The sequence below is a fragment of the Esox lucius genome, chromosome 15 (assembly GCF_011004845.1).
Source record: "Esox lucius isolate fEsoLuc1 chromosome 15, fEsoLuc1.pri, whole genome shotgun sequence".
Classification (NCBI taxonomy): Eukaryota; Metazoa; Chordata; class Actinopteri; order Esociformes; family Esocidae; genus Esox; species Esox lucius.
This window is the reverse complement of record NC_047583.1, coordinates 34,305,802-34,332,962: the sequence shown is the minus strand read 5'-3', so window position 1 is coordinate 34,332,962 and position 27,161 is coordinate 34,305,802. Positions and strand designations below refer to the sequence as shown.

Below are 27,161 nucleotides of genomic sequence, written 5' to 3'. Positions count from 1 at the left end.
CACTCTCAAATCCTACGCCAGCTCAGGAGGTGGTGTACGCACGTTTTGAGTTAGTGCGGAAATGCGCAGAAAAAAAAATCCTAACGCACTGACAAACTAAAAGATATGATATATTATGACCCACTGTAAAAAAAACAACAACATAATAATTACAAACTTCAGTGTTTAGTTTTGTGCAAAATGGACTTCAATGTTTACTTTGTGTGACTTTACCAAAGCATTTGATTTATATGTATTCCTTCAGATGTGAGCCTGTGCACTTTACATGACGTTTCAGGGTTAGGCCCGGCAGTTGCGCACGGACTGGGTTCAGTAATAAAAAGCTTTTAATGACCAAACTATAAATCAGACTGACAAAATAATAAAAATGACATTATTCTTCTTTTAAATAATAATAATATAAATAATAATAACGACATTCTTCTTCTAAATAACAATAAACGTCATTAATAATAAATATCATAAAATAAGACGAATATTACAAATTGTCATGCAATTATTAATGTGAATGAATGGTACTCCACATCACCATCTTTTATTCCGCTTTTTAAACTGCAAAATAAAACAATTTTATTTCTTTCTACCTCCCTGGTGATCGTCTCAATCTCCACGTCAGAGAAGTTTCTCTTTTATGCCGTCTTCCGTGTGTCCATGGCGTAAAATGAGGGCGTGGGGGAAGCAGAGACTTGAATATATAGGGGCGTGTTATTCTAATGACGGTCGTTTTCAGCCGCGGCATTTATCAAGGGCAGGTTTTGCGTAGACCTGGATTTTAAAGGTACGCACAGCTTTATAAATCAGGCGGTGAGAGGAGTGTAAGCAAAATCTTGCGCCAACATATACGCCAGTTTCTACGCAAGAATGATAAATGAGGGCCACTGAGTTTCATTTTGTAGAGAAATTAGGCTAAATAACAGTTATGTTAGCTGACCTTCAACATGGTCTGAAATGTTTTGATTTGCAATAAGGTATTTGATCATTTATGTGAAACAATGGTGAATTTGATTGTAGTTCCGAGACAACACAATCAGATGTAATTAGATATCAACTGAGATCTGGTTAGGTAAACTGAGAATTGTTCATGAACTCCTCTGAGAGTAATACTTTAATGTAAGCAAACTGATCTTAACTGATGAATGAGTAATCTCTCTCACGCACACACACACACTCGCACTCGCGCACACACACACACACACAGAGACTGTTCCACAGCTACGAGCAGACTCTGGTTCCTGACAGTTGGTCAGAAGTAACAAGCACTTCCGACCTGGCCTGCAGCTATAGAGTTCTTAGATAAAACTGATCATCTTGGCATTCACAATGAGTACACAGATTCTCCTGATCTGGCTGATAAAGCAGCTAGAATGAAGACAACTTGAGCTGTGTCATGGTTACCTGCATTTGAACTATTGATGGGAAATTGGCATGAGAAACTTAACACAACACAGATGTGCTGACTAACTCTGAAAGAAGGACCATTTGCCTTATTCACCTACGGCACTTCCTTTAAACCAAAACGAGGCTGTGGGGTACGGAAGTAACGTTGGCCCGCCCATCTGTAGACTTCTGTCATAACGTTACCTACAATGCCGCCGCATTGTTGTGTTCCCAAATGTACGTCTTCAAAGAGAAATAAATCCTATACAGGTCAAACCATCGTTTCCCCAAAGATCCTGTACTTTGCCGTGAATGGATTCATAAAATAAGAAGAGATCCCGGTCACCATTTCAAGGTAAGATATTAACATTAGTTTACAATGCTAACCTTAGCCATATTTACGTTAACTGTCATGGAGATAGCTAGCTAAACCTTCAGGCTAAATAGACATTACTTGATTAGCCACGCACCCGTCCTTTTTAAGTTATAACAAGCGAAGGGCTGATTCGGGGGTAACGTTAAGCAAGTTGTTGCTCTTTGTACTAGACTGGTCAGCTAACGTCCTGGCGTGGGTAGCCGTGTCTTACAGCAAAATATAAACAAGACGTGATCTGTGCCTGTTTATGATAATAACCATTGCTAATCTAGACCATGTTAAGCACACAACTACGTATAAACAGTAACATCCATTTTACTGGGTTTGTGCATCCCCGTAGACGACATTACTGATTCGTTTTTAGCATCTGTGTTACCTGTGAGACCTGAATAGTACCTTCCCCAACCCTACGTAACATCGCTATGTGAACTGAGCAACCCATGCCTGTAAACAAATTAACTTAAACTTAATATTTAATCATTTTAATAACCAACAGTAGCACCCTGCCTTGCTTTGTAGTGACACTTTGGAAACAAGCTATTTTGACTGATGGTTCCAATACACTTTTAGCTAAAGATCACATCAACTGCACATAACATGTTATTTTTAGTCTAGCAGGGAAAGATGAACTGTTGATATGAACAATCAAGATGAACTGTTGATATGGACGATCAAGATTAACATTTGAACGTTTAGCAAGCGTATTTGTTCTACCAGTGGCACCACTCCTCAAACTGAGCAGTTTATCCACAGTCATGATACCTGAATGTTGTAAGGTGCCTCGTTTTTTCGCATTGAGCGAAAAGCCTTAGCTCTCACACTGACTGTCTCGCTCTTCTTGACTGTCGGTAAAATAATTTATTGTTAACACTCAAAATAACAGTCAGTCTGGTGTGGTTAATATATCTTAACAATGCTTAGCATCAGCTTGTAATGTTGTCACGTCCTGTTGTTTTATCTAGCCAACAAGCTAACTTTAAAATTATAACGTTAACTAATGTTGATTTCAGAAAAAAAGCACGTCGTGCACATATCCCTCGATCCAGTTGCTGTATCCTTTCAGAAAAACAGCCCGGGGAATCATGCAATCCTTATTGGCCCATTTTTCGACATAGTCTACTGTTATTTCGGGAAGACATGAAAGATTTGATGTCCACACAGGTATCGCCATGATGACAGACGCCCGCTGCTGCACTCTGTCAATGAACTTCCGGTTTAGAGTGTAACACCTAGCCTCGTTTTGGATTTCAAGATGGAGGCGCGGTGAATAAGGTCAATAGACAGGACGTGTTGCCTGTTACTGATGGGCCCCACACATCCTGTCCATACATTTTGTCCATTCCTCCTGCTAGGAGTTGCCCATGTGACTGACATAGGCTATATGGATAGGTCCATTGACCATAGGTTGGAACATACCATACAAGGGTCTGTTGTAGGATAAAACTTTCTTATTGGAGGGTATTGGAATGTGTAATGGTTGGTTATGACCACTAGCCACCTCCTCTGTAATTATTGGAAAGAGAAAATTTGAGAAATGGAAGGTTAACATCACAGCCTGGTGAATAAAGATGTTTCTCCCCTGACTTCCGGTTGCATTCATTTTGTTCATGGATCAAACTTGGACAAAATCTAACACTATGAAGGACCACCTTGGAATATACACTCACCTAAAGGATTATTAGGAACACCTGTTCAATTTCTCATTAATGCAATTATCTAATCAACCAATCACATGGCAGTTGCTTCAATGCATTTAGGGGTGTGTTCCTGGTCAAGACAATCTCCTGAACTCCAAACTGAATGTCAGAATGGGAAAGAAAGGTGATTTAAGCAATTTTGAGCGTGGCATGGTTGTTGGTGCCAGACGGGCCGGTCTGAGTATTTCACAATCTGCTCAGTTACTGGGATTTTCACGCACAACCATTTCTAGGGTTTACAAAGAATGGTGTGAAAAGGGAAAAACATCCAGTATGCGGCAGTCCTGTGGGCGAAAATGCCTTGTTGATGCTAGAGGTCAGAGGAGAATGGGCCGACTGATTCAAGCTGATAGAAGAGCAACTTTGACTGAAATAACCACTCGTTACAACCGAGGTATGCAGCAAAGCATTTCTGAAGCCACAATACGCACAACCTTGAGGCGGATTGGCTACAACAGCAGAAGACCCCACCGGGTACTACTCATCTCCACTACAAATAGGAAAAAGAGGGTACAATTTGCACAAGCTCACCAAAATTGGACAGTTGAAGACTGGAAGAATGTTGCCTGGTCTGATGAGTCTCGATTTCTGTTGAGACATTCAGATGGTAGTCAGAATTTGGCATAAACAGAATGTGAACATGGATCCATCATGCCTTTTTACCACTGTGCAGGCTGGTGGTGGTGGTGTAATGGTGTGGGGGATGTTTTCTTGGCACACTTTAGGCCCCTTAGTGCCAATTGGGCATCGTTTAAGTGCCACGGCCTACCTGAGCATTGTTTCTGACCATGTCCATCCCTTTATGACCACCATGTACCCATCCTCTGATGGCTACTTCCAGCAGGATAATGCACCATTTCACAAAGCTCGAATAATTTCAAATTGGTTTCTTGAACATGACAATGAGTTCACTGTACTGAAATGGCCCCCACAGTCACCAGATCTCAACCCAATAGAGCATCTTTGGGATGTGGTGGAACGGGAGCTTCGTGCCCTGGATGTGCATCCCACACATCTCCATCAACTGCAAGATACTATCCTATCAATATGGGCCAACATTTCTAAAGAATGCTTTCAGCACCTTGTTGAATCAATGCCACGTAGAATTAAGGCAGTTCTGAAGGCGAAAGGGGGTCAAACACAGTATTAGTATGGTTTTCCTAATAATCCTTTAGGTGAGTGTATATTTAATTATGCTCTAGGGCTCTAAGGTCACATTAATTATTATATTTAGGCTCCCAATTCAGACACAGGCCTGTATTCTATATTCTTCTACTCAGAAATGGGAAGAGTTGATATTGCACGCTGTAGAAGGGCAACTAGAAATATCATTACAAGTTTTACATTTATTCTTTGAACCGCCAATGACATGTAACGTCTATCATTTATTTTGTTTATATGTTAATATTATCGATGTGTGTATTTTAAAAATACATGTAAATGTAATCGATGTATTCAATGTTATGAATTTTTATATAACCGAGAATGTTGATTTTAAACTCTTGATTGACCTCATGAATCTCGTGAAATAAAGATGTAAAACTTTTGTTTTTCTTGGAATCACAGATTTTTTTAATTGGAAATGTCTGATGCATACTTTTTAATATTCATAATTATTGAAATTATGAGGATGGAGCAGCTAATTCAAAATATATATTTTAACCCTTCCCATCTGGGTTCATTTGGAGGAAAGGCTAAACTTTAGAGAGCGGTTGCACAAGAAACCAGAAGTTGTATAAGTGACGTACAAGTAACTTTTTAAAATAAAACATTTTTTTATTTTTTCACCATTGACGTTGTATTCATTCTATATGCATGGTAGTACTATTTGATTCTATTTGGCCACGTTTTGGATGGATTATTATTATTATTATGTTTTTTTAAAATGTATTTTGTTATTATTATTATTTTTTCTTTTATTATTGACTTTTATAAATTACAACTGCAGTCAGGGGGTACAATAAGTAAAGCCAATAAACAAGCATAAAAACACATATACATATTCAGTAACATGTTTAAAAGTTAAACAAAAATGTTTACAGATTGAAACACATTTTGCAGCTTTCCTATTTTTCAACCCCAATATTGTATTTATGTAATGCAAAGCTTCAGCTCATAAAATCTAAAATAAAGGCTTGTTTCCTCCAAATGTACATTTATGAATACTAAATTTAGCTAACAAAAGAAGAAGATTAATTAAATAGTATTCCTTATGATAAGATTTGTCATAGGAGAAAAAACCAAATAATACATTTTTAAAACACAGTTGAAAGCTGGGCATGATATGAGCCTTAATAAAGGAGCAAAAATCAGACCAAAAGTAAACTGAGTGAGGACAACTCCAGAATAAATGATACAATGTTTCATCATTTAGATCACAAAATGTACACAATGTATAAATATCACAATTAAATAATATCAAATTATCAGAACATCCATTCCAGAATGATATAATACCAGGTCTGGAGACAATATCCCTTTGGAACAAAGCCTGTACACAACGATTATTATTTTTAATAATGGAATGAGAGAAACAGATACGGCCTACTGTATCAGCAGGATCCAGCGAGTATGGAGAGAGAAGAGGACAGGAATTTTTAACAAGCATTTCTATACCAGAGGGAACAGCATCCATAACCACAGCAAAATCCTTAGGAGTAACTGGAATACTATATTTAGATAGAAATTCAGAGTATGACAACATAAGACCATCATGGTTATATATAGCTGCCTGACAAAAATTAAATCATTACAAAACCAATTCTAAAGAAATAAATATTTAGATTTGTACAGAAGGTGCTTATTATTCCAGATAAAACATCTGTTTGGAGAGAAGTTGTGTTTATAGATTAAATTCCAAGAAAGAAGCATCTGTTTGTGAAAATTAGATAGTTTTAAAGGAAGTTTGGTAATACTGTAGTCACAAAGTAAAAGGAATTGAAGACCACCAACTTGTGAAAAGATAAAGTGAAGAATAATATTCCTGATAGATGTTGTTTTTTTAAGGAATTGTTTAACCCAGTTAACTTTGAAGGTGTGATTAAGGGTGGTAAAATCTAAGAAGTTCAAGTATCCATTTTCAGTTGAGTTCATGACCACAGATTTCTTTATATAGTGGGTTTGATTTTTCCATAAAAAGTTAAATAGCATTTGATCAATAATTTTACAAGTATTATCATGAACTGCTAGGGACAGTGCTGCATACGTAAGTCTCAATATCCCCTCCGCCCTTTGTGATCAGTACTCTCCCCCTCAGCTCTCATAATAACCACTGGTCAAACTTTTTCTTTGTCTTGTCAATTACTGGTGTAATTGACAAGTTTACAAGTTTACATCGTTCCTCTTCACTCTTTACAACCTTAATACCTAGATATGTGATTTCATCTTTAATGGGAATATTTCAAATTGACAGAAGATTACTGTTTTTAAGCGACATTAACTCACACTTATTTAAATTGAGGTAGAGCCCTGAAGCTTTAGAGAATGAGTTGATAATATTAAGGGCTAAAGGTATTTCTCCTGCATCTTTTAAAAAAAGTGTAGTATCGTCTGCTACTTGACTTATAATAATTTCACTGCCAGCTGCAGCTCTTAACGGGCTCTTTTTTATATTGTCTGCGAGAAGTTGTGAACAAAGTAAAAATAAATATGGAGAAATAGGGCATCCCTGTCTGATACCATGACTGACATAAAATCTGGGTGAGGTGCCATTACGCAGCTTGATGGAACAATTTGCATTATAATATAAAGATTTAATGGAGTTAATAAATCACCAAAACCAAATTTGTTTAGGGGCAAATATATGAACTGATGTGCAACAGTATCGAAGTACTTATGAAAGTCTAAAAAAAGAATACAACTCTCGTCTGGATATAGAAGTGGGTAATGGACTAGGTCTAATACCAAGCAAATATTATTTGAAATGTGTCTATTACGCATAAAATCTGACTGTGTCTCATCAATGATAGAATCCAGGGTTGTCTTAATTCTAGAAGCTAATATAGAGGCTAAAATTTTATAATCATTATTTAGTAAGGAAATTGGTCTCCAATTGTCTAAAATTAAAGTATATTTTTTTGGTTTGGGAATTGAGATTATTAGGCCTTGTGTCAGGGTAGGTGGGAGTTTACAATGCTCAATAGATTGTAAGAAGAGTTTTAAAAGAAAAGGAGTTTAGACCATCTACACCAGGGGACTTGTTCAACTTGAGCTCTGTAATAGCTTGAAGGACTTCCTTTATGCATATAAAACGATTACAATGTTCTTTTTGACCTTCATTTATAGTTTTCGAGTTACTAAGACTATCTATAAAAACAGAATAATTATTTTCATTAAATCCTGAATGGTAAAGAGTGCTAAAGAAGGTTGAACAGTAATCTGCAATTTCCTTTGAATCACTTGTTATTGTACCATTAATATTCAAATGCGCAATTGTATTTGTTTTTGCATGGAATTTTTCTAAATGAAAGAAATATGCCAAATTCTGTTCACCTTTTTCCAACCATCTCTGTCTAGATCTAATGAAGGCACCCTCTGCCCTCCTTCTATAGATATCATCTAACTGGCTTTGATGAGTGAGTAATTCAAGATGTTCATTATCCGACAAGATTGGAGATTTATGAGTAAAAGACGTAATTTTAGAAATGATCGTCTCCTCTTCAAACTTTCTAGCTTTAGACAATAAACTACCAAATTTTCTTAAAAATGTACAAGCTTCAAATTTAAATAACTCCCAATAAGTGCAATAGTCATTATTAATCTGAGCAATACTCCAATACTGTGCAATCAAACTGCGAATGGTGATCTTAACAAATTCATGTTCCAATAATGACTTATTGAGCTTCCAATAAGAGTTATGGTACTTAGAAGAAGGAGAAGAAAGTAAAGAAATGTTGATAGACACTGCCTTATGATCTGTTAATGGCGTGGGAAGAATATTAACAGAAATATCGTCTTTGTGTAAAATGCATGGTGTTAGCCAGTAGTCAATATGAGACATAACGGTACTCGCCTTATTATTCCAAGTGAAGGAGCTAATACCAGGGAATTTCTCTCTCCAAATGTCTCTTACATTAAATTTCTGCATAAAGGTTTTCAATGTGGAGTTATGATAATTTACACTGCGAGGTGGCCACCGGTCAAGGGAGTTGTCTAAAGTGATATTAAAATCACCTCCTATTAGAACAAATGAATTTGGGAATTTAGATAAACAGTGTGTAATATGACTCTCTAAAGTTTTGAATAAAGCATAATTTTCAATTTTAGAATTGTACCCATAAAAACTTATTATAATTATAGACACCAGGTTTAATAACTAAAATAACGAAATGACCAAGGGGATCCCCTTCAGAATTATATATTTTTTAATTGCAACACCAGCTGTTTGCTCAGACCCATGAGCAAACCAAGCATCATTACCCCATTGAGCTTTCCAGAAATGTACATCTTTGTACGTAACTTCTTGAAAAAAACAAGTCAGAATTCTGCTGCTTAGCAAATAAAAACAAAGCTTTACGTTTAACATTAAACCTTAAACCCCTGACATGAAGTGCAACTAACGACAACGACATGAATATATGATGAACAAATGAAACAAGAGCAAGATAGAGAAACTTTCATCCTTTTTGAAATAATATAAGAGTAAACCCGGTTATGAGAATAAATGTTAAAGATAACGTTAATCCACAATTACCTTGCAGTAGGCAAGTAATAAACGTTAGCATAAACTGACAAGTTGGCCTAACAGGTCAGAGAGAAGAATGTTCAAGTGATGCAAGATGAAGATCACTTGATTTCACGAGGGCAACTGCACTTCTCTCCCATCAATGAATACACGCACACCGACAAAGAACGCTCGTTTTCCTTCTTTCCTAGCAGCTTCAACCAACGGCCATCTCTTCATCCTCAGCAACTTGTCTGCTTGAGACAAATCTTCAGTGAATCTCAACTTGTGACTCCTCAGATACTCAGAGTGCTTGGCCTGCCGCCACATCAGGTCCGACGTAGATCTCCTCACGAAGCAAATGATCACTGGTCTCGGTCTGTTGGTCTGCTCGTTCAGCTTACCCAGACGATGCACTACATCTATATCATCTTTGAAAGAAACGTTTGAGTCGGGAACAACTGAGACACAGACGCCAATGTCTTTTTGCTTGATGTTTTCCTCAGAATGTTCAGGAATACCATATAAACGGAGGTTCCATCTTCGCTGATAGTGTTCGGCATCATTCAGACTCTGCTCAAGTTTGTGGATTTTGGTGCTGTTTGAATTGGCGGCAGTTTTGCAACTTTTCAAGCCCGTTTTTAAATCGTTGACTTCTTCAAACAGAAAATCGATTGATTTCTTGAGGCCCACAATGCTCACAGTGTTGCTGGTAATCAATTTGCCGAGGTCGTTTGCACTTTCTTTAATCCTGGATGTCAATGCCTCATTGACGTTATCTTGCAACTCCGTCAGAGAAATTTCACCACAAGATTTTTTTTGCTGAGGTTTCACAGGCGTATCTAGGTCAGAGTCATGGACAACCTCGAGACTTGGGCTTTCAGGTCGGCTGACAGCGGGACTTGTTTTGACGTATTGATGGTCTAACGTCACCTTGATTTGTGCAGCAGACCCAGCAACAGGAACATCTAATTCCATTTCCTCTGTAAGCAACTTGGAACTGGAAGAAGAATTCTTATTTTTTGCCTTTGCGTTTCATCGTGCTATCCTTGCTTTCCATGTGCGTTTGAGTTCAGTTAACGGCCGCCAACTTAAGGAGGAAAATAAACTCACTTAAATAACAAGTTATTTCGCTTAAACAAAACAGAAAAGTGCCCTAACGCATATTTGAACATTATGAAGCGTCCGGGTTTAAGTAAAGTTAAACTATAGGGGATGGGAAGTAAAATTTAATCAGCTGCATGAAACTGCGACTGCACCGGCTGCCATCTTGGTGTCCCCCACGCACAAGTAACTGATTGGTTGTCCGGCCAGGACGCTTACACTCTCCATAAGCCAGTGAGAAAAACCTTCCCGCGAAATAGGGAAAATTGTTTACCACCCACCGACTATCACAGTTCCGGGCTGACTTGTGTGATATGCAAGCTTTTGCTGATAAGAATGATGGAAATCGCTAAATGTTAACGGAAATAGACATTTTCTCAAAAGTAGCTTTTGTAAGAGCGTTAAAAAAATAAGAGCGGGGCGGAAGTGACTAGTTCTTTTGCATCTATTTTGAAAGAAAGTGGAATTCCCAAGAAAGTCCAAACAGACTCTGGAAAGGAGTTCTTTAATCGTACATTTAAAAAAATGTATGAATGAGCACAATATCATCCATTTTGCTACGGGTTAAGATTTGAAAGCTTCTATTATTGAATGTTATAACAGAACTTTGAAGGAAAGGACGTTGAGATATTATACAGCTCATAACACACACCGTTATGTTGACGTGATTTAAGTTACAATACTAGCGATCATAAAAGCATACGCATGAGGACATTAGACGTCACATCAAAGAAAACATTTGAAATCTTAAAAATTATTTATGGTTTGTTTCCCCTTCGTATAAAGAAAGCAATTGTTTTTAAATTCAAAACAGCTGACACTGTTTACATCTCAAAGTTGCACTGAGTATTTGCCAAAAAATATGAGCAAGGCTTCAGTAAATAATTATGTACAGTGATGGAATGTATCCCGCGTACCATTTGTAAATTAAATGATTACGATGATGAGTCTATTATGGAACCTTCTATGAATTACAATTCGTAGAGGTGAAGATAGCTAAAGACAAAGTATTTCACATAGAGGAAATTCTCAAATGAAAGATATTACATGGAGAAATGCATGTATTCGTTAGCTGGAAAAATTTACCTGAAGAAATCAACAGCTGGGTCCCAGAGTTGGACGTTTTAAGTGCATAAACTCATTGCTCAGTGTAACATAGTTGAATGGGTTCAGGTTAAATTCTACTAAATTGGCAAAACTACGCCACCTACTGTTAAAATCCGTACCTGCTTGAATAATTGTAGCGCAGCATTATGGGAAAATCGCAGCATTAGCCTTGACTCGTCCATGACTACGCTGGACTGGGTGGATGTCTTCTTGCCATCGATTGGAGCTGCATATCTTTCGTCGGTATATTACATTGTGGTGGGATCTAATTGGTAAACAGCTATAGCCTCAATTGCCTGTCCCTTTTGATGCACTTAGGGACTAATTTCATTGATTGTGAATTTAGCTAATGAATATGAGTCTCAATAGATTTGGTTCTTTTCATATGACTCCTCACAACGTTGGTAGAGGGAGAGGGTTACATAGCAGTAGCACACCATTGCCATTCTCGCTGGGTGATCATAATAAGACAATGTTAGGTGTAGATTCTGTACACAGTTCTCTTAGAGGTGAGGATGTAAGGAACACTCACGGCCAACCTATAACATCTATCCCACACCCTTCCCCTCCCCTTGATGAGGTGAGACTGACTGACCAGATGAGCACTATTGTGCAGCAGATTGGACAGCAAATAGCTGATAGTGTTATGACACACCTCAACACATCTAGCCCTTCAACTACTGCACATACCGGTCATTATGAAACACGCAATAAAAGAGGCCCCTTACCCAGTCCCACCCTGGATCTCTCCCAAGTCCAGCTGGTCACCCAAGGCAGAGTCAAGGACCCACCTGTGTTTCGAGGGGAGAGTTCGGAAACATTGTCTGTTGACGACTGGGAGGACTCAATGGAAAATTACATCAGGAAGAGCGGTGTTCCGCTGGAGAATCAAGCAGAGGAAATTCTTATCCACCTGAGAGGCAGAGCTAAGGATGTTGTCAGGGTTGGGATTAGAAATGGAGAAGTTGATGTCCAGCATAACCCACAGGCCATCTATGGGCTTCTTCGCAAACATTTCAGCTCAGGCCATTTCTCCTCCGTCCCTTTAGCTGACTTTTATTCCACCTTGCCAAGAGAACGAGAAGATCCTTATGAATACTGGCTGAGACTCAACCGAGCAGCTGATGTTGCCGCAAGATGTCTTGAACAGCAGGGTAAGATGTTCGATAACCTGAGTGTAGAAACCACACGTATGTTCGTCAGACACTGCCCCTGTAGAGATTTAACTCTTACCTTCAGGTCCAAGACAATTGATAAATGATCAGCTCGTGAGGTTCAGGAGGTGCTGGACGAATACCATTTGGAGAAGGGAGTTAAGTCTTCTGCTGAAAAGGGTGGCAAAATCAATGTGAATAAAGTTGAGCTAAGCCCTAATGCTAATCCAACTTCGGACATTCCTACACAGGAACCAGCTGTGAGTCAAGACCACCCCACTCTAGAGAGGTTGATTGGCATGCTTGAGAAAGTGCTGCTTCAAGGCCCAGGCTGTCCCCGAGCAAATAGAAAGCCACCTACCACCAATAGGTTCCCTAGAATTGAGGGCTTAACTGAAATGCCATGCTCTGTATGTAAGGACAGCTCCCACTCTGCCCTCACACACTGCCGGGAGAACAGGCTGTGTTTCCTCACCTGGACATTCCAGACGCAACTGCTCAGAGGGAGGACACATACCCTTTGCTCAGCAGGGAAACTGAATGATCTGCGTGTAGGGGAGGACAACGCAGATCTTAAGAGTGAGCCTCCCACCGTGGACTCATTGTTCAATACCTACAGCAACGTGGTAGCACCTGAAAAAACATTGATCGTGCAAGGTCTGCATAGACTTTCAAAGACTGACAGCCTTTTCTACACAGACGTGACAACTGGTAATGGAGATGTCCTCCGAGCATTAGTGGACAGTGGATCTATGGCATGCACCTTGAGTGAGGCAGCAGACATGAAACTTAACCAGTCTACTCCAAACATTGTAATGAATTCAGCTGAAAATTATGTAATTGTTGGTTGCAGTGGTCACCTTGTCACACCTTCTGTCATGTATGACCTCACAGTATCAGTTTATGGCTATAGAGTGATCGTTCCAGTCCTGGTCGTGCCAGGCCAGACTGATGAGATGATTCTCGGCAGCAACGCCATAAGGTGGCTTATTTCAAATATGAAAAAGGCTGTTAGTGACCAAAATGTCACATCTACAGTGAACAGTGAACACGATAAAGAATTATTCCATTTAATGTCACAGTTATCTGGCTCATATGAGCGGGAACACAGAGCAAAGCCAACCTGCATTGGCACAGCTAAACTTAAAAGAGCGGTCACTCTGCTTCCGATGACTGAACACTTAGTGTGGGCTAAACTGCCTGCCACTGACGTCTCCGCAGTAGGTAGTACAGTCGTCATTGAGCCCACCCAATCCAAGGCGAGACCTGCACAAATTCTGGTAGGGAGAGTTGTCACTTCCTTGTCAGGGGAAGGTTGGATTCCAGTCAAAATAGTAAACCCCACAGGAAAGCCACTAACCCTGAAAAGGAATGCAAAGGTTGTGGATGTATCCACTTGTCTTTCTGTGCAGGACTTACCTGAGCCAGACCGCATCCAGTCAAATGCACAGTGCACAGAGTCCTTCCTCTTCACCAAGGTCAGAAGAGGAGATATTACTTGTTTTAAGGGATTTGGGCCTGCAAGATTTGGAGTGCTCTAAATGAGATGGAAGAATTGGGGATAATTCGTAAGTCTCAGAGCGAGTATTCATCCCCCCTTGTCCTCGTTGTCGTTCACAGCCTTCTCCTCTCCATTTGGCTTGCATGAATATAACAGGATGCCTCAAGGCCTGACAAATAGTCCTGCAACTTTCATGCGAATGATGATGTCCATCTTCGGCGATCAGAACTTCACAAGCCTGTTGTGCTACCTGGATGATCTGATGGTCTACGCTCCATCTGAACAGGTTGCACTTGAGCGGTTGCAGATGGTTTTCTCACGTCTTGCCACCAACAACTTGAAACTCTCGCCCAAAAAGTGCAATTTTCTTCGCCGGTCTGTCAAGTTTCTGGGATACATAATATGTGAAGATGGTGTTAAGACAGATCCAAGTAAAGTACAGGCTATAAATGATGTGCAGGAGGCTGACCTGATGGAGTCTGATGGAGAAACACCGTGTGCAAGAAAGATCCGGTCCTTCTTAGGAATGGTTCTTTACCACCACCACTTCATTGAGGGCTGTTCTGCTAAGGCTAAGCCACTGTTCAACCTTGTGGCTGAGCCTGCCACAACAAAGAATAGAGGGAGAAGCCGCAAACCCAAATTTAAGAGAAGCCCTGTGAGACTGTCTCCAACTGACTGGACTGATGAATGTCGAATAGCATTCCAGACCTTGAAACATGAACTGTTACACAGTGTCACATTAGCCCACCCTGACTTCACTGCACCATTCATCCTTGCATTTTGACGCCTCCTTTGATGGCCTAGGAGCCGTCCTTTCACAGTTGCCCCCTGATGGGAAGATTGCCAGACCAGTGGCGTTTGCCAGTAAGACACTCTTAAATGGGCGATCTGTGACAAATTTAGCCATTGGCTAAAAGGGAGATGTTTTTCAGTATGGACAGATAATAATCCATTAACATACATACTGACTAAGCCAAGGTTAGATGCATGCGAACAGAGATGGGTTTCAAAGCTTGCAGCATACAGTTTTGATCTGAACTATGTCCCCGGCCCGAAGGATGTGGTTGCCGATGCACTTAGCAGAGAGCTATTTGTTCAGTCATGTATGGGCCACCGTCTCTTAACCAAACCTTTTGCCTTGTTACAGAAGCAAGTAAGTGGAATGATGGACAGGACAGTGCAAGAAACATTTCACTGCACTAACAACTGCCAGTTGGTTGTTGATCAGTCTGCAAAGGAAACTGCTGTTGCCCCTCCTCTCCCTCCTAGCTCTATCTCTTCACAGGATGTTTCAGCTGTGTTGGAAGCACACATCTCTGGGGGTGTCAGCCAAATGAGAGGTACAGGACCAAATATCCCACAGCTTGTCAGTGTCGATCTGAGTGGATCGCTGCCAAAAAGTGAACTGGTCAACCTAAAAGAACAGGATGATGTCTTGGGTAGGGTTTTCTGGTATGTCCAGCGTCATAGGAGGCCCACTAGGCGTGAACGTGCTGATGAGTCTTGTGGTGTGATGAAGATGCTGAGACACTGGGCCAAGCTCTCCGTCAATGATGGCATACTGTACAAGGTAAAGAAGGACAAAATAATGAATAAGACTACTTACCAATTCATTGTTCCAGACTCCCTGAAAGCACAAATCCTCCATGGTCTCCACGACTCAGGTCATCAGGGGCAGGCTCGCACACTTTCCCTGGCCAGACAGAGGTTCTTTTGGATAGGGATGGAGCGTGACATCATCAATCATGTCAGAAACTGCTTTCGCTGTGTAGTCGGCAAGACCCCAGAACCACATGACCGTGCCCCTCTGGAGAGCATTTGCACGTCTGAACCGATGGAACTAGTCAGCATTGATTTCTGGACTGCTGAGCAGACTGACAAGAAGTGTGTGGATGTTTTCGTTTTGACAGATCACTTCTCTAAGCTGTCCCACGCCTTCCCATGTAAAAATCAGTCAGCAAAGCAAGTTGCCCGTCGCTTATGGAATGACTTTTTCTGTGTGGATGGTTTCCCAAAATGCATACATTCGGACCAAGGAGCCAACTTTGAGAATAATCTCATAAAAGAGCTTCTAGAGATGGCTGGCATCCAGAAATCACATACAACCCCGTACCATCCTATGGGAAACAGAGTTGTTGAGCGGTACAATAGGACTCTTGGGAACATGATACGTGCCCTGCCTCCCCCGTCAAAGGCCAAGTGGCCACAAATGCTGCAGATGCTGACATTCTGTTACAACTGTACTGAGCACGAGATGACAGGTTTTGCACCCTTCTTTCTAATTTTTGGGAGGATCCCGCCCCTACCTATTGATGTTGTTTTCCGGCATGCCCTCCCCAACGATGCTGTCGTGGACCACTGTGAGTTTGTTTCTCGCTTGAAATGTGACCTGTCTGAAGCTGCAGGTATTGCCCGGCAAAACAGTCGAACAGAGCAGTCTCGTCAGGCGAGGTACTACGACCGCAAAGCAAAGGTTTCACCCCTCACTTCTGGAGACAGAGTCTTGCTTGCAAACCGTGGTGAAAGAGGGAAGAGGAAAATTGCAGACAGATGGGAATCCACAATTTATGAGGTGGTGTCTGTCAGACCTGAAATCAATGTGTATCACATCAGAGATCCCGTGACATCTAAGGAAAAAGTTGTTCACAGAAACCTTCTACTTCCCGTCAGTTTTCTCCCTGCTGGGTATGACAATGCCTTGGAGTCAAGTTGCCCATCTGTTGCTGGTAGTGACCATTCTGACCTTGTGGTTCCCACGGATGTACAGGACCATGAGACAAAGACTATCAACTGGCTGATGCAGATGGATGATGCAAGTGATGGTAATGCTGCTGCCAACATGTTTGACGGTCTCCCAGATGTGGCTGTAAGTGCTATGCCTTCTGAGAGTGAAGTGGTTGTAGTCCCAAATGCTGCGTGTGAGGGTTTAAATGTCTCTGGTTCATCGATTTATGCTGCACAGTTGCCTTCTCCCGAGTTCTTCGCTGAAGGAGTGGCACACCAGGACTCGCCCTCCTCGCCTTCTGCAGTGGTTCAAGTCCTCTCCCCTGAACATGCCACTGACACACTAGTCCCCTCCCCTGAACATGCTACTGACACACTAGTCCCATCCTCTGAACATGCTACTGACGCACAAAGAGGTGCATTTGCACAAGCAGATGTGGTGTGCACACAACCACTGCCACTTGTCACTAGAGCAGGTAGATGTGTGAAACCTCCAGCTCGCCTTATTTGTGAAATGAACAAGCACATTGTAGATGACTCAGTGTCCACAGTTGATTATTTGTTTTCCTTTGTGAGGAACATGTTTTCTGAGTAGACTATTGGATGTTGTAAAGTTTTTTTTTGGCATTGGTTTTTACCTGAAGTATTTTCGTAGTAGGAGTAATGTTTATTGTACGAGAGGTGTAAACGGCATCTTTTATGTCCGGGTTGGAAAGGGGATTGGCCACTCCCTTGCTAACATTATTCCAGAAGGAAAGTCTCTGACTGACTTAAACTAAGTAATGCTCTTATCATCACAACACTTGTGTACCTTTTTGTGAGTTTTGTAACTCTCATGTTGTATTGTTTTCTCTTGTTTAATGTACCCCACTTAAGCAGAATTTAACCCTTTGGCGCGTACGATCACACCAGTGTGATCAATCTAGAGTGGTCACACCGGTGTGATTAGAACGTCATGTTTAGAATGCACCATTAGCATACCTAGCTACAAGTAACGTAACAATGGCTGGTAACACCGTGCTATTATTTACTCACATTTAGCTCAAACAGTGTTTATAACTTTATTTCCTGATTGTAATTGTTTCAAGACCATACTGTGATATTAACCAGGTAGAAAGCATTCAAATCGGGAAAAGTAGTGTTACTTACGTACCAACAGACAGCCAACACTAATGCACAAAAACGAATTATATTAGCGACTACTACCGATCAAAACCATTGCAAAAACTTTCTAGAAGTTACGTTCCCCGTTGTATGCATTTTATATAGTTTATTCATTTTCACTGCACTGAATAACTGGTCACGATTTGTTAGCTAGCGTTTTCTAGCTAGCTACAGTAATAAATCAACCAACTTTTGTAGCTCTTAGAATTCGAGACAACGAGAGAAGCTTGCAATGCAATGCATGTAGTGTTCCTTACCTAGCAAGGTGACTGTTCAAATGCTGGCGTGAATTCAAATGCTGGAAAGAGTACTGAAGTCACGTGCAAAAAAACTCACGCTGGGGGGTCGGTAAGCAATATTTGAAACTCACGCGTGAAAAGGTTAAGGGGGTGTATGTAACATAGTTGAATGGGTTCAGGTTAAATTCTACTAAATTGGCAAAACTACGCCACCTACTGTTAAAAGCCGTACCTGCTTGAGTAATTGTAGCGCAGCATTATGGGAAAATCCTCACAGCAACGGAGGATTTCCAACGAGGTAACATGTGGTGAATGCTTGTGGACAATATAGCGTTAACTATTTGAAAAGCACTTAAAAGTTGATCCAGTTTGTTTGGTCATATATGATAATTGTATGAAGTTAAGTTAGCAATTCTTGCATTTAGTTACCAGCTGTTTTATTCATGTTTTACCACTCGAAAAATATTTGATGTATGCTAACTAGCACCCACATGTGCTGTCTTTCCAGACAGAGCATGCTCGCTATTGTCCTTTTGAGATGAGCATTCACACACTGTTGTCTTCCATTGTAAATGCAGAGGCGGAATAAACTGGCTGTTACCAACTCGACTGACTCAGAGAGTGATACAAGAGACATATCACATAGGTCACATCAGCACTTGCTTCACAAATGATTTAGTAAATCATGGTAAGCTCTGGTTTTTACAATGCCTCTGGGGATATTTATCCCCTAAATCAGAGCTCAAACTTCAAAACTAGTTTCGCGTAACCGATACATTTGCGTGGAAATTGGGAAGTAGGGCTAGCCGAAATTGTTTATCCGCATAGCTGGCCAAATACAGTGGGGAGAACAAGTATTAAATACACTGCCGATTTTGCAGGTTTTCCAACTTAGAAAGCATGTAGAAGTCTGTCATTTTTATCTTAGGTACACTTCAACTGTGAATGTGAATCCAGAAAATCACATTGTATGATTTTTAAGTGATTGATTTACATTTTATTGCATGACATAATTATTTATTAATATTAAAAACTTAATATTTGGTACTTTCAGCTCCCTCCAAAGATTTTCTATTGGGTTCAGGTCGGGTTCAGTGGCTATACCACTCCAGGACATTGAGATGCTTCTTACGGAGCCACTCCTTAGTTGCCCTAGCTGTGTGTTTCTGGTCGTTGTCATGCTGGAAGATCCAGCCACGACCCGTCTTCAATGCTCTTACTGAGGGAAGGAGGTTGTTGGCCAAGATCTCACGATACATGGCCCCATCCATCCTCCCCTCAATACGGTGCAGTCGTCCTGTCCCCTTTGCAGAAAAGCATCCCCAAAGAATGATGTTTCCACCTCCATGCTTGCCGGTTGGGATGGTGTTCTTGGGGTTGTACTCATCCTTATTCTTCCTCCAAACACGGCGAGTGGAGTTCAGACCAAAAAGCTCTATTTTTGTCTCATCAGACCACATGACCTTCTCCCATTCCTCCTCTGGATCATCCAGATGGTCATTGGCAAACCTCAGATGGGCCTAGACATGCGCTGGCTTGAGCGGGGGAACTTTGCGTGCGCTGCAGGATTTTAATCCATGACGGCGTAGTGTGTTACTAATGGTTTTGAGACTGTGGTCCCAGCTCTCTTCAGGTCATTGACCAGGTCCTGCCGTGTAGTTCTGGGCTGATCCCTCTCCTTCCTCATGATCATTGATGCCCCACGAGGTGAAATCTTGCATGGAGCCCCAGACCGAGGGAGATTGACCGTCATCTTGAACTTCTTCCATTTACTTATAATTGCGCCAACAGTTGTTGCCTTCTCATTAAGCTGCTTGCCTATTCTCCTGTGGCCCATCACAGCCTTGTGCAGGTCTACAATTTTATCCCTGATGTTCTTACACAGATCTCTGGTCTTGGCCATTGTGGAGAGGTTGGAGTCTGTTTGATTGAGTGTGTGGACAGGTGTCTTTTATACAGGTAACAAGTTCAAACAGGTGCAGTTAATACAGGTAATGATTGGAGAACAGGAGGGCTTCTTAATGAAAAACGAAGTGGTCTGTGAGAGCCGGAATTCTTACGGGTTGGTAGATGATCAAATACTTATGTCATGCAATAAAATGCAAATTAATTATTTAAAAATCATACAATGTGATTTTCTGGATTTTTGTTTTAGATTCCGTCATTCACAGTTGAAGCGTACCTATGATAAACATTACATACCTCTACATGCTTTGTAAGAAGGAAAACCTGCAAAATCGGCAGTGTATCAAATACTTGTTCTCCCCACTGTATGTCTTGGTGGTCGTAGTGATGGTACAGTGTCATTGTTAGACTGTGTAGTTCTGAAAGTCCATCTAATACTTTTTTCACTAAAGAAACACGCAAATTCATTCATTCAGCAGTTCACTGGTTCTTGAAAGTTACGTACTTCTACTTTAAGGGAGGGAGGAAGAAGGGAAACCTCCCATGTTCTCTGGAAGATGACCTGTGTTATTTTCATCCATTTACACTACAAATAGAAGTATATCTGATGCAAACCTTAGCACAATATAAAAACAACCTTAGCACAGGAGATTCCAATTCCAAGTTGTAATGTAACTAAATCTGTGCTCAAATGTCTGTCTGACTGGCTGACTGACCACCTATTGTAAAATGGCGTAATGGTGGTGGTTACAGACGCAGACTGCCATGTAGGTGACCGGCAAACAAATCCTAATGCCTAATTTGTTTTGTCCGTGGCAAGGGTTGTTCGATCCTCGCCACGGACAAAACAAATTAGGCATTAGAATTTGCTCAGGATAGACCAAAATTTTGCTGGTGTCATGGAAATCGCTAAATGGGAAAGGCACAGAGACCCTAAAGTTTTATTCAAGGTTTGCAAACCTGGAGCAGTTAACAACATTCTCAGCAGAGACAGGCCAAAAGCACCCAATTGAAGGTTGAGCTAAAGGCCTTTATACATTCAATACAGCCAAGTGTGTCCCCCTCCCATGCATGGTTCATCTACATCTCAACAGCTAAAATGTTGTCAGTGAAGTCATTTCTAGTGCTTTGGTCAATCGTAAACTATCAGATCCTGAGCGACAGCTAGGCTCTGGCAGACTCATGATGTTGGTTAGCAGATCTAAAAAGAGGTTTCCTGGAATGTGGCTAACTTTTCCTAAAAAGCCACATTTTTTACTTTTGGGCCTAATACATCATGACATTTTCTTTCAAGAGCATTTACTCCTAAATGCTGTTGACTTCAGAGTCAAATTAACAAAAGCAAAAGATGAATTTTGCCTGATGGCCACAGCTGAAGGGGACTTTAGTCTAAAACTGCTTAGTGCATCTCTTTTTGTTTAGGACATACCCAGGCCTTAAACATCCAGCCTCACCGTCCATGGATCCGCGGGTGGAGCACTCTGTGTACATTTGCATAAATATAAAAAAATATAATTGTAATAATCGTATCGTCTTTTCTTTTAGACTTTCTAGGCATATTCCTGAAGCTTTCCACATATACAATGTGTTCCTATGGGCATCACAGCCTGAGAGAGTGAAACGCAAAGTTGGACCAAATCTGGATGCCATCACGCATTGGATGTAATGATTAATTTACCCTATCCTCTGTTTATATATCTAATCCATGGCTGCCAATCCCAAACAGCGCTTCTTCTATGTCATATAAGGCTTGAAACATGATCTGTGGGAAGCAGGAAGGGTGGGAGGGGTAGGTGATCACTTGGAACGGACACAAGTGATAAAGGGCAGTTACTTTTATTGCCACTCCAGGAACTTAATGTGCTTCTTCTTGAGCCACTCCTTTGTTGCCTTGGCTGTGTGTATTGAGTTGATGCTAAAGATCTTGATTTCGGTTTCATCTGACCACAACACTTTCACCCAGTTCTCCTCTCAATCATTCAGATGTTCATTGGCAAACTTCAGATGGTCCTGTACATGTGCTTTCTTGAGCAGGGGGACCTTGCATGCACTGCAGGATTTCAGTAGTGTTTTACTAATTGTATTCTTGGTGAATATGGTCCCAGCTGCCTTGAGATCATTGACACGATCTTCACGTGTAGTTCTGGGCTGATTCCTCACCGTTCTCATGATCATTGTAACTCCACAAGGTGAGATCTTGCATGGAGCCCCAGATCGAGGGAGATTGACAGTTCTTTTGTGTTTCTTCCATTTGCGAATAATCGCACCAACTGTTGTCACCTTCTCACAAAGCTGCTTGGGGATGGTCTTGTAGCCCATTCCAGCCTTGTGTAGGTCTACAATCTTGTCCCTGACATCATTGGACAGCTCTTTGGTCTTGGCCATGGCATAGAGTTTGAAATCTGATTGATTGTTTCCTTCTTTGGACAGGTGTCTTTTACACAAGTAACACACTGAGGTTAAGAGCACTCCCTTCAAGAGTGTGCTCCTAGTCTCAGCTTGTTACCTGTATAAAAGACACCTGGGAGCCAGAAATCTTTCTGATTGAGAGGGGATCAAATACTTATTTCACTCATTAAAATGCAAATCAATGTATAACATTTTTGACATGCATTTTTCTGGATTTTTGTTGTTGTTATTCTGTCTCTCACTGTTCAAATAAACCTACCATTAAAATTATAGACAGATCATTTCTTTGTCAGTGGGCAAATGTATAAAATCAGCAGGGAATCAAATAATCTTTCCCCTCACTGTATGCCCTTTAAAACCTTACACTCAATGTGCATGTTCAAGACACATGTTTAAAGAATGCCATAAATGCTAAGTTTTGTAAAATATATTTTTATTGAAATAAATTATAAATACTTTACAATTTTGAGTGTACATTTATTCAGATATTTATTAAAACTTTAGTCAATCTTCTTTATTACCCAGTTCAAATGAGTGTTGGGTATCTTTAAAAGCAGTGTAAGTTTTGGAGGGAGCCGGCTGATTTGATTTTAAACCTTGTTTCTGATGGTGCACCTGATAACTAGGCATTCCAGACAATGGTACATTAAGGGCTGCTATGGCTTCAAGAAAAGGAAGCCAACCTACAGGTCTAATGTCTTCAGCTATTTTGTGCAAAACAGTAACATGTTTGACCAAATTTAGCATATGAGACCCTCTTTATGTTCTTTATGTACAAACTCACCCCAGTCATTACAGCCAGCTCTTCCTTTTGAACCGTTCATTGTATTCATTATATATATAAAATAAATCGATTACGTAAAGGAATATGTTCCAAAATATCATCGTCATCTATAACATGACCCTGTAAGCTTGGAGGAAGTAGCGCTGAAACAGGATCTGTATCCTCTGGCCTATTATTTTCTTGCAGGGAGAGGGTCAAATATCCTGTGTCATTTTCATCATGTTTCAACAGAGACAAGTACCTTTGTAAGAGTTATATTTATTTGCCTTGTCATAAGGGTTAAGTCCTTTCATGTTCAATACATACTTCATGGTTAAGTCCATGTCCTTTTCAGCCATTTGTCAAATATTTTCTGGACCTTGTTGTATAAGTTCATCCAACTGATGTTGAGGCACTAAGTACAGTGGATATAAAAAGTCTGTACACCCCTGTTAAAATGCCAGTTTTTTTAAATGTTAAAGAATGAGACAAAGATAAATCATGTCAGAAAATGTTTCACTTTTAATGTGACCTATAACGTGAACAATTCAATTGAAAAACAAACTGAAATCTTTGTGGGGGAAAAAACTCACAATAACCTGGTTGCACACAGTGGCTGTTTATCAATTTCAAGAACGCTAAGAATGTACTTGTGTTCTTGAGAGGAACATTCTTGCCAAGTGTCCTTGAGGGAATCGTCTTTAAGGATTGTGAGGCCAAGGAACGCACCTATCTAGATTGAGATGCATTTGTGCTTGGCTATTGCACAATACCCTGGGCTCAGCTGGGTGCAGATCAATTAAGCAGCAATATGAAAACACTGGAATTATCAGCGCACCATTTGATACACTTCTGCTGTATTGTTTTTGTGTATTAGATTTGTGTTTAACGTAGGCTCCTACTTATAAAGTTAAAGAAAAACTCAAAACAAGTGTTTGTCATTTCACTCATTTCATAGGATGTGTACTAAAATGATATTTAATGTTAAAAGTGTTATGATGCCCAAGTGTCATTTGCCTTGTCTGTACCTCTATACATAGAGATATATTTGTGTACCTCATATCAATGTAGCCTATCTATGCAATCCTGTTGCCTATTATTTTCCTCAGCTTTTTCCCGCTGGTACCTCGTGAATTTCACAAGCACGTTGGCACTTGTCTTTCTCAACGTCAAGTATCTCACAAAGGTGAGTACACCCCTCACATTTTTGTAAATATTTCATTATATTTGTTCATATGACAACACTGAAGAAATGACACTTTGCTAAAATGTAAAGTAGTGAGTGTACAGCTTTTATAACAGTGTAAATTTGCTGTCCCCTCAAAATAACACAATACACAGCCATTAATGTGTAACCCGCTGGCAACAAAGGTGAGTACACCCATAAGTGAAAAAGTCCAAATTGGGCCCAAAGTGTCAATATTGTGTGTGGCCACCATCCTTTTCCAGCACTGCCTTAACCCTCTTGGGCATGGAGTTCACCAGAGCATCACAGGTTGCCACTTGAGTCCTCTTCCACTCCTCCATGATGACATCACAGAACTGATGGATGAGGCCTTGCGCTCCTCCACCTTCCGTTTGAGGATGCCCCACAGATGCTCAATAGGGTTTAGATCTGGAGACATGCTTGGCCAGTCCATCACCTTTACCCTCAGCTTCTTTAGCAAGGCAGTGGTCGTCTTGGAGGTGTGTTTGGGGTCGTTATCATGTTGGAATACTGCCCTCCGGCCCAGTCTCCGAAGGGAGGGGATCATGCTCTGCTTCAGTATGTCACAGTACATGTTGGCATTCATGGTTCCTTCAAAGAACTATAGCTCTCCAGTGCTGGCAGCACTCATGCAGCCCCAGACCATGACACTCCCACCACCATGCTTGACTGTAGGCAAGACACACTTGTCTTTGTACTCCTCACATGGTTGCCGCCACACACACTTGACCCCATCTGAACCAAATAAGTTTATCTTGGTCTCATCAGACCACAGGATATGGTTCCAGTAATCCATTTCCTTAGTCTGCTTGTCTTCAGCAAACTGTTTGTGGGCTTTCTTGTGCATCACGTTTAGAATAGGCTTCCTTCTGGGACAACAGCCAAGGTCAGGGTCTTGGCAAACTTCTTATAGTTTATGCCTTTTCTTCAGATCTTCAGAGAGTTCTATGTCATGAGGTGCCATGTTGAACTTCCAGTGACCAGTATGAGGGAGTGTGAGAGCGATGACACTACATTTAACACACCTGCTCCCCATTCACACCTGAAACCTTGTAACACTAATGAGTCACATGACACCGGGGAGGGAAAATGGCTTATTTGCCCAATTTGGACATTTACACTTAAGTGTGAACTCACTTTTGTTGCCAGCGGTTTAGACATCAATGGCTGTGTTTTGAGTTATTTTGAAGGGACAGCAAATGTACACTTATACAGGCTGTACACTCACTACTTTAAATTGTAGCAAAGTGTCATTTCTTCAGTGTTGTCACATGAAAAAATATACTCAAATATTCACTAAAATATGAGGGGTGTACTCACTTTTGTGAGATACTGTATGTGATCGAATAGTAACCAAACCATTTGCTTAAGTTAAAGACCTTAATGGAAACCCAATCGTCTCATGAAATAGTTTCCTATTGGCAACTTCTTGTTTCCAATTCCACAGGCTGAATCAGAACAGTTTTAAAAGGTCCAAATTATCTTGGACCACAAATTACGCAGTATAGCAATGACAATCAACAACTTCACAATGTGTTAAGGTGTTTAGAATGATAAGTTATGCACAACACAATGTGGAATAATGGTCTAAAACCCTTTATTGAACAAAATGATGGTGGATATCCATGCCTGCAGCATCCTGTGGCTGTCATTACCCCGTTTTGACAGCCTGTAGCTAGGAGGGATATTTTACTGGACCTAAATCCAAGGTTGCCAACACACACAAACACACAAGCTCCAAAAGTCTGAGTTGACTACCAACTACTCTTTATTTTCAACACTGATCAAAGACTTTGACCCATACATGATGAAAACAGATCTTTGTAGTGGACTTAAATCACAGTAAATAACCACATTACCAAATAATGTAACTGTATAAAATTTCTACACCATTATGTATTCCACCAGGATGTGTTGAGGCCTGGTTCAACGGCCAACACGCAGATGCGCGTAATCAAACCCACATTTGGCATGCTGAAAACCCACTGGAGATCTTTCTGAGGGCTCTTGAAGGGCATCCTCTGTTTGTGTCCAAGGTGATTGCTGGATTCTCCACAACATTTGTCTTTCTATGGACAACATCTTGGAGGTAGAGGACCATCCTCAGCATGAGGAAGAGGGTGACAATCGAGCAGAAGGTATCTGGCAAGAACACAAAGACCATGTTGTTATGGAAATTTTGAACTAAGGTACATTTGATAAATGTCTGTCTTTCTATTGGCTGGTATGTAAATCTTTACTTTGATTGTGACACACATGTCTGTATAATATCAGAGGATTATTAGGTATTTGGGCCATGTCCTCCTGCCTAGACAAAGAAGGGTGTCAGTCCTTTCTGTTCTTTAGGAACGTAGGAGAGAGGGATCTGGTATATGTCTTAGGGGTCATTCTTGATTGGTCACAATGGGTTGTGGGGTTAATCATCTGCCGACCTGGAGGTTGTCTAGATGCTTTAAGTTTCCCTTAAGGGTTGAGAAAGTTAACCACATGAGGGAAGACACCATGTCCCTTGTGTCAAGCCCAGGACATGTGATAGAACAAAGGGCATGTGTTTGATTGACTTGAGACCGATGGGCAACAACTTACCACACTCCTTTTTCTATGTAATAAATATGGATTGTTCATGTATGGAGTTAGAGACACCTCAGACGATTATGTGTGTGTAAGCGGTTGACGTGTCTCTCATAATAGTCTCTGTGCATAAAAGTTAATAAAACGGTTATAATGTACAAAGATAATTTTGTCTCTGTGTCCCTTACTCCGAGTGTC

The 27,161-nt window shown here is 40.7% G+C and overlaps 1 protein-coding gene across 1 annotated transcript in view; it reads left to right on the top strand.

The window, feature by feature from the left end:
* The window catches only part of kif6 (kinesin family member 6), a 273,774-nt gene extending 247,166 nt beyond the window's left edge, over positions 1 to 26,608 (top strand). Inside the window, exon 21 of the mRNA XM_020044540.1 lies at positions 26,301 to 26,608. Within this exon, the coding sequence (XP_019900099.1) occupies positions 26,301 to 26,310 (10 nt within the window). The 3' untranslated portion in view covers positions 26,311 to 26,608. The remainder of the gene's footprint in view (positions 1 to 26,300) is intronic.
* The last annotated feature ends 553 nt before the right edge of the window (positions 26,609 to 27,161 follow it).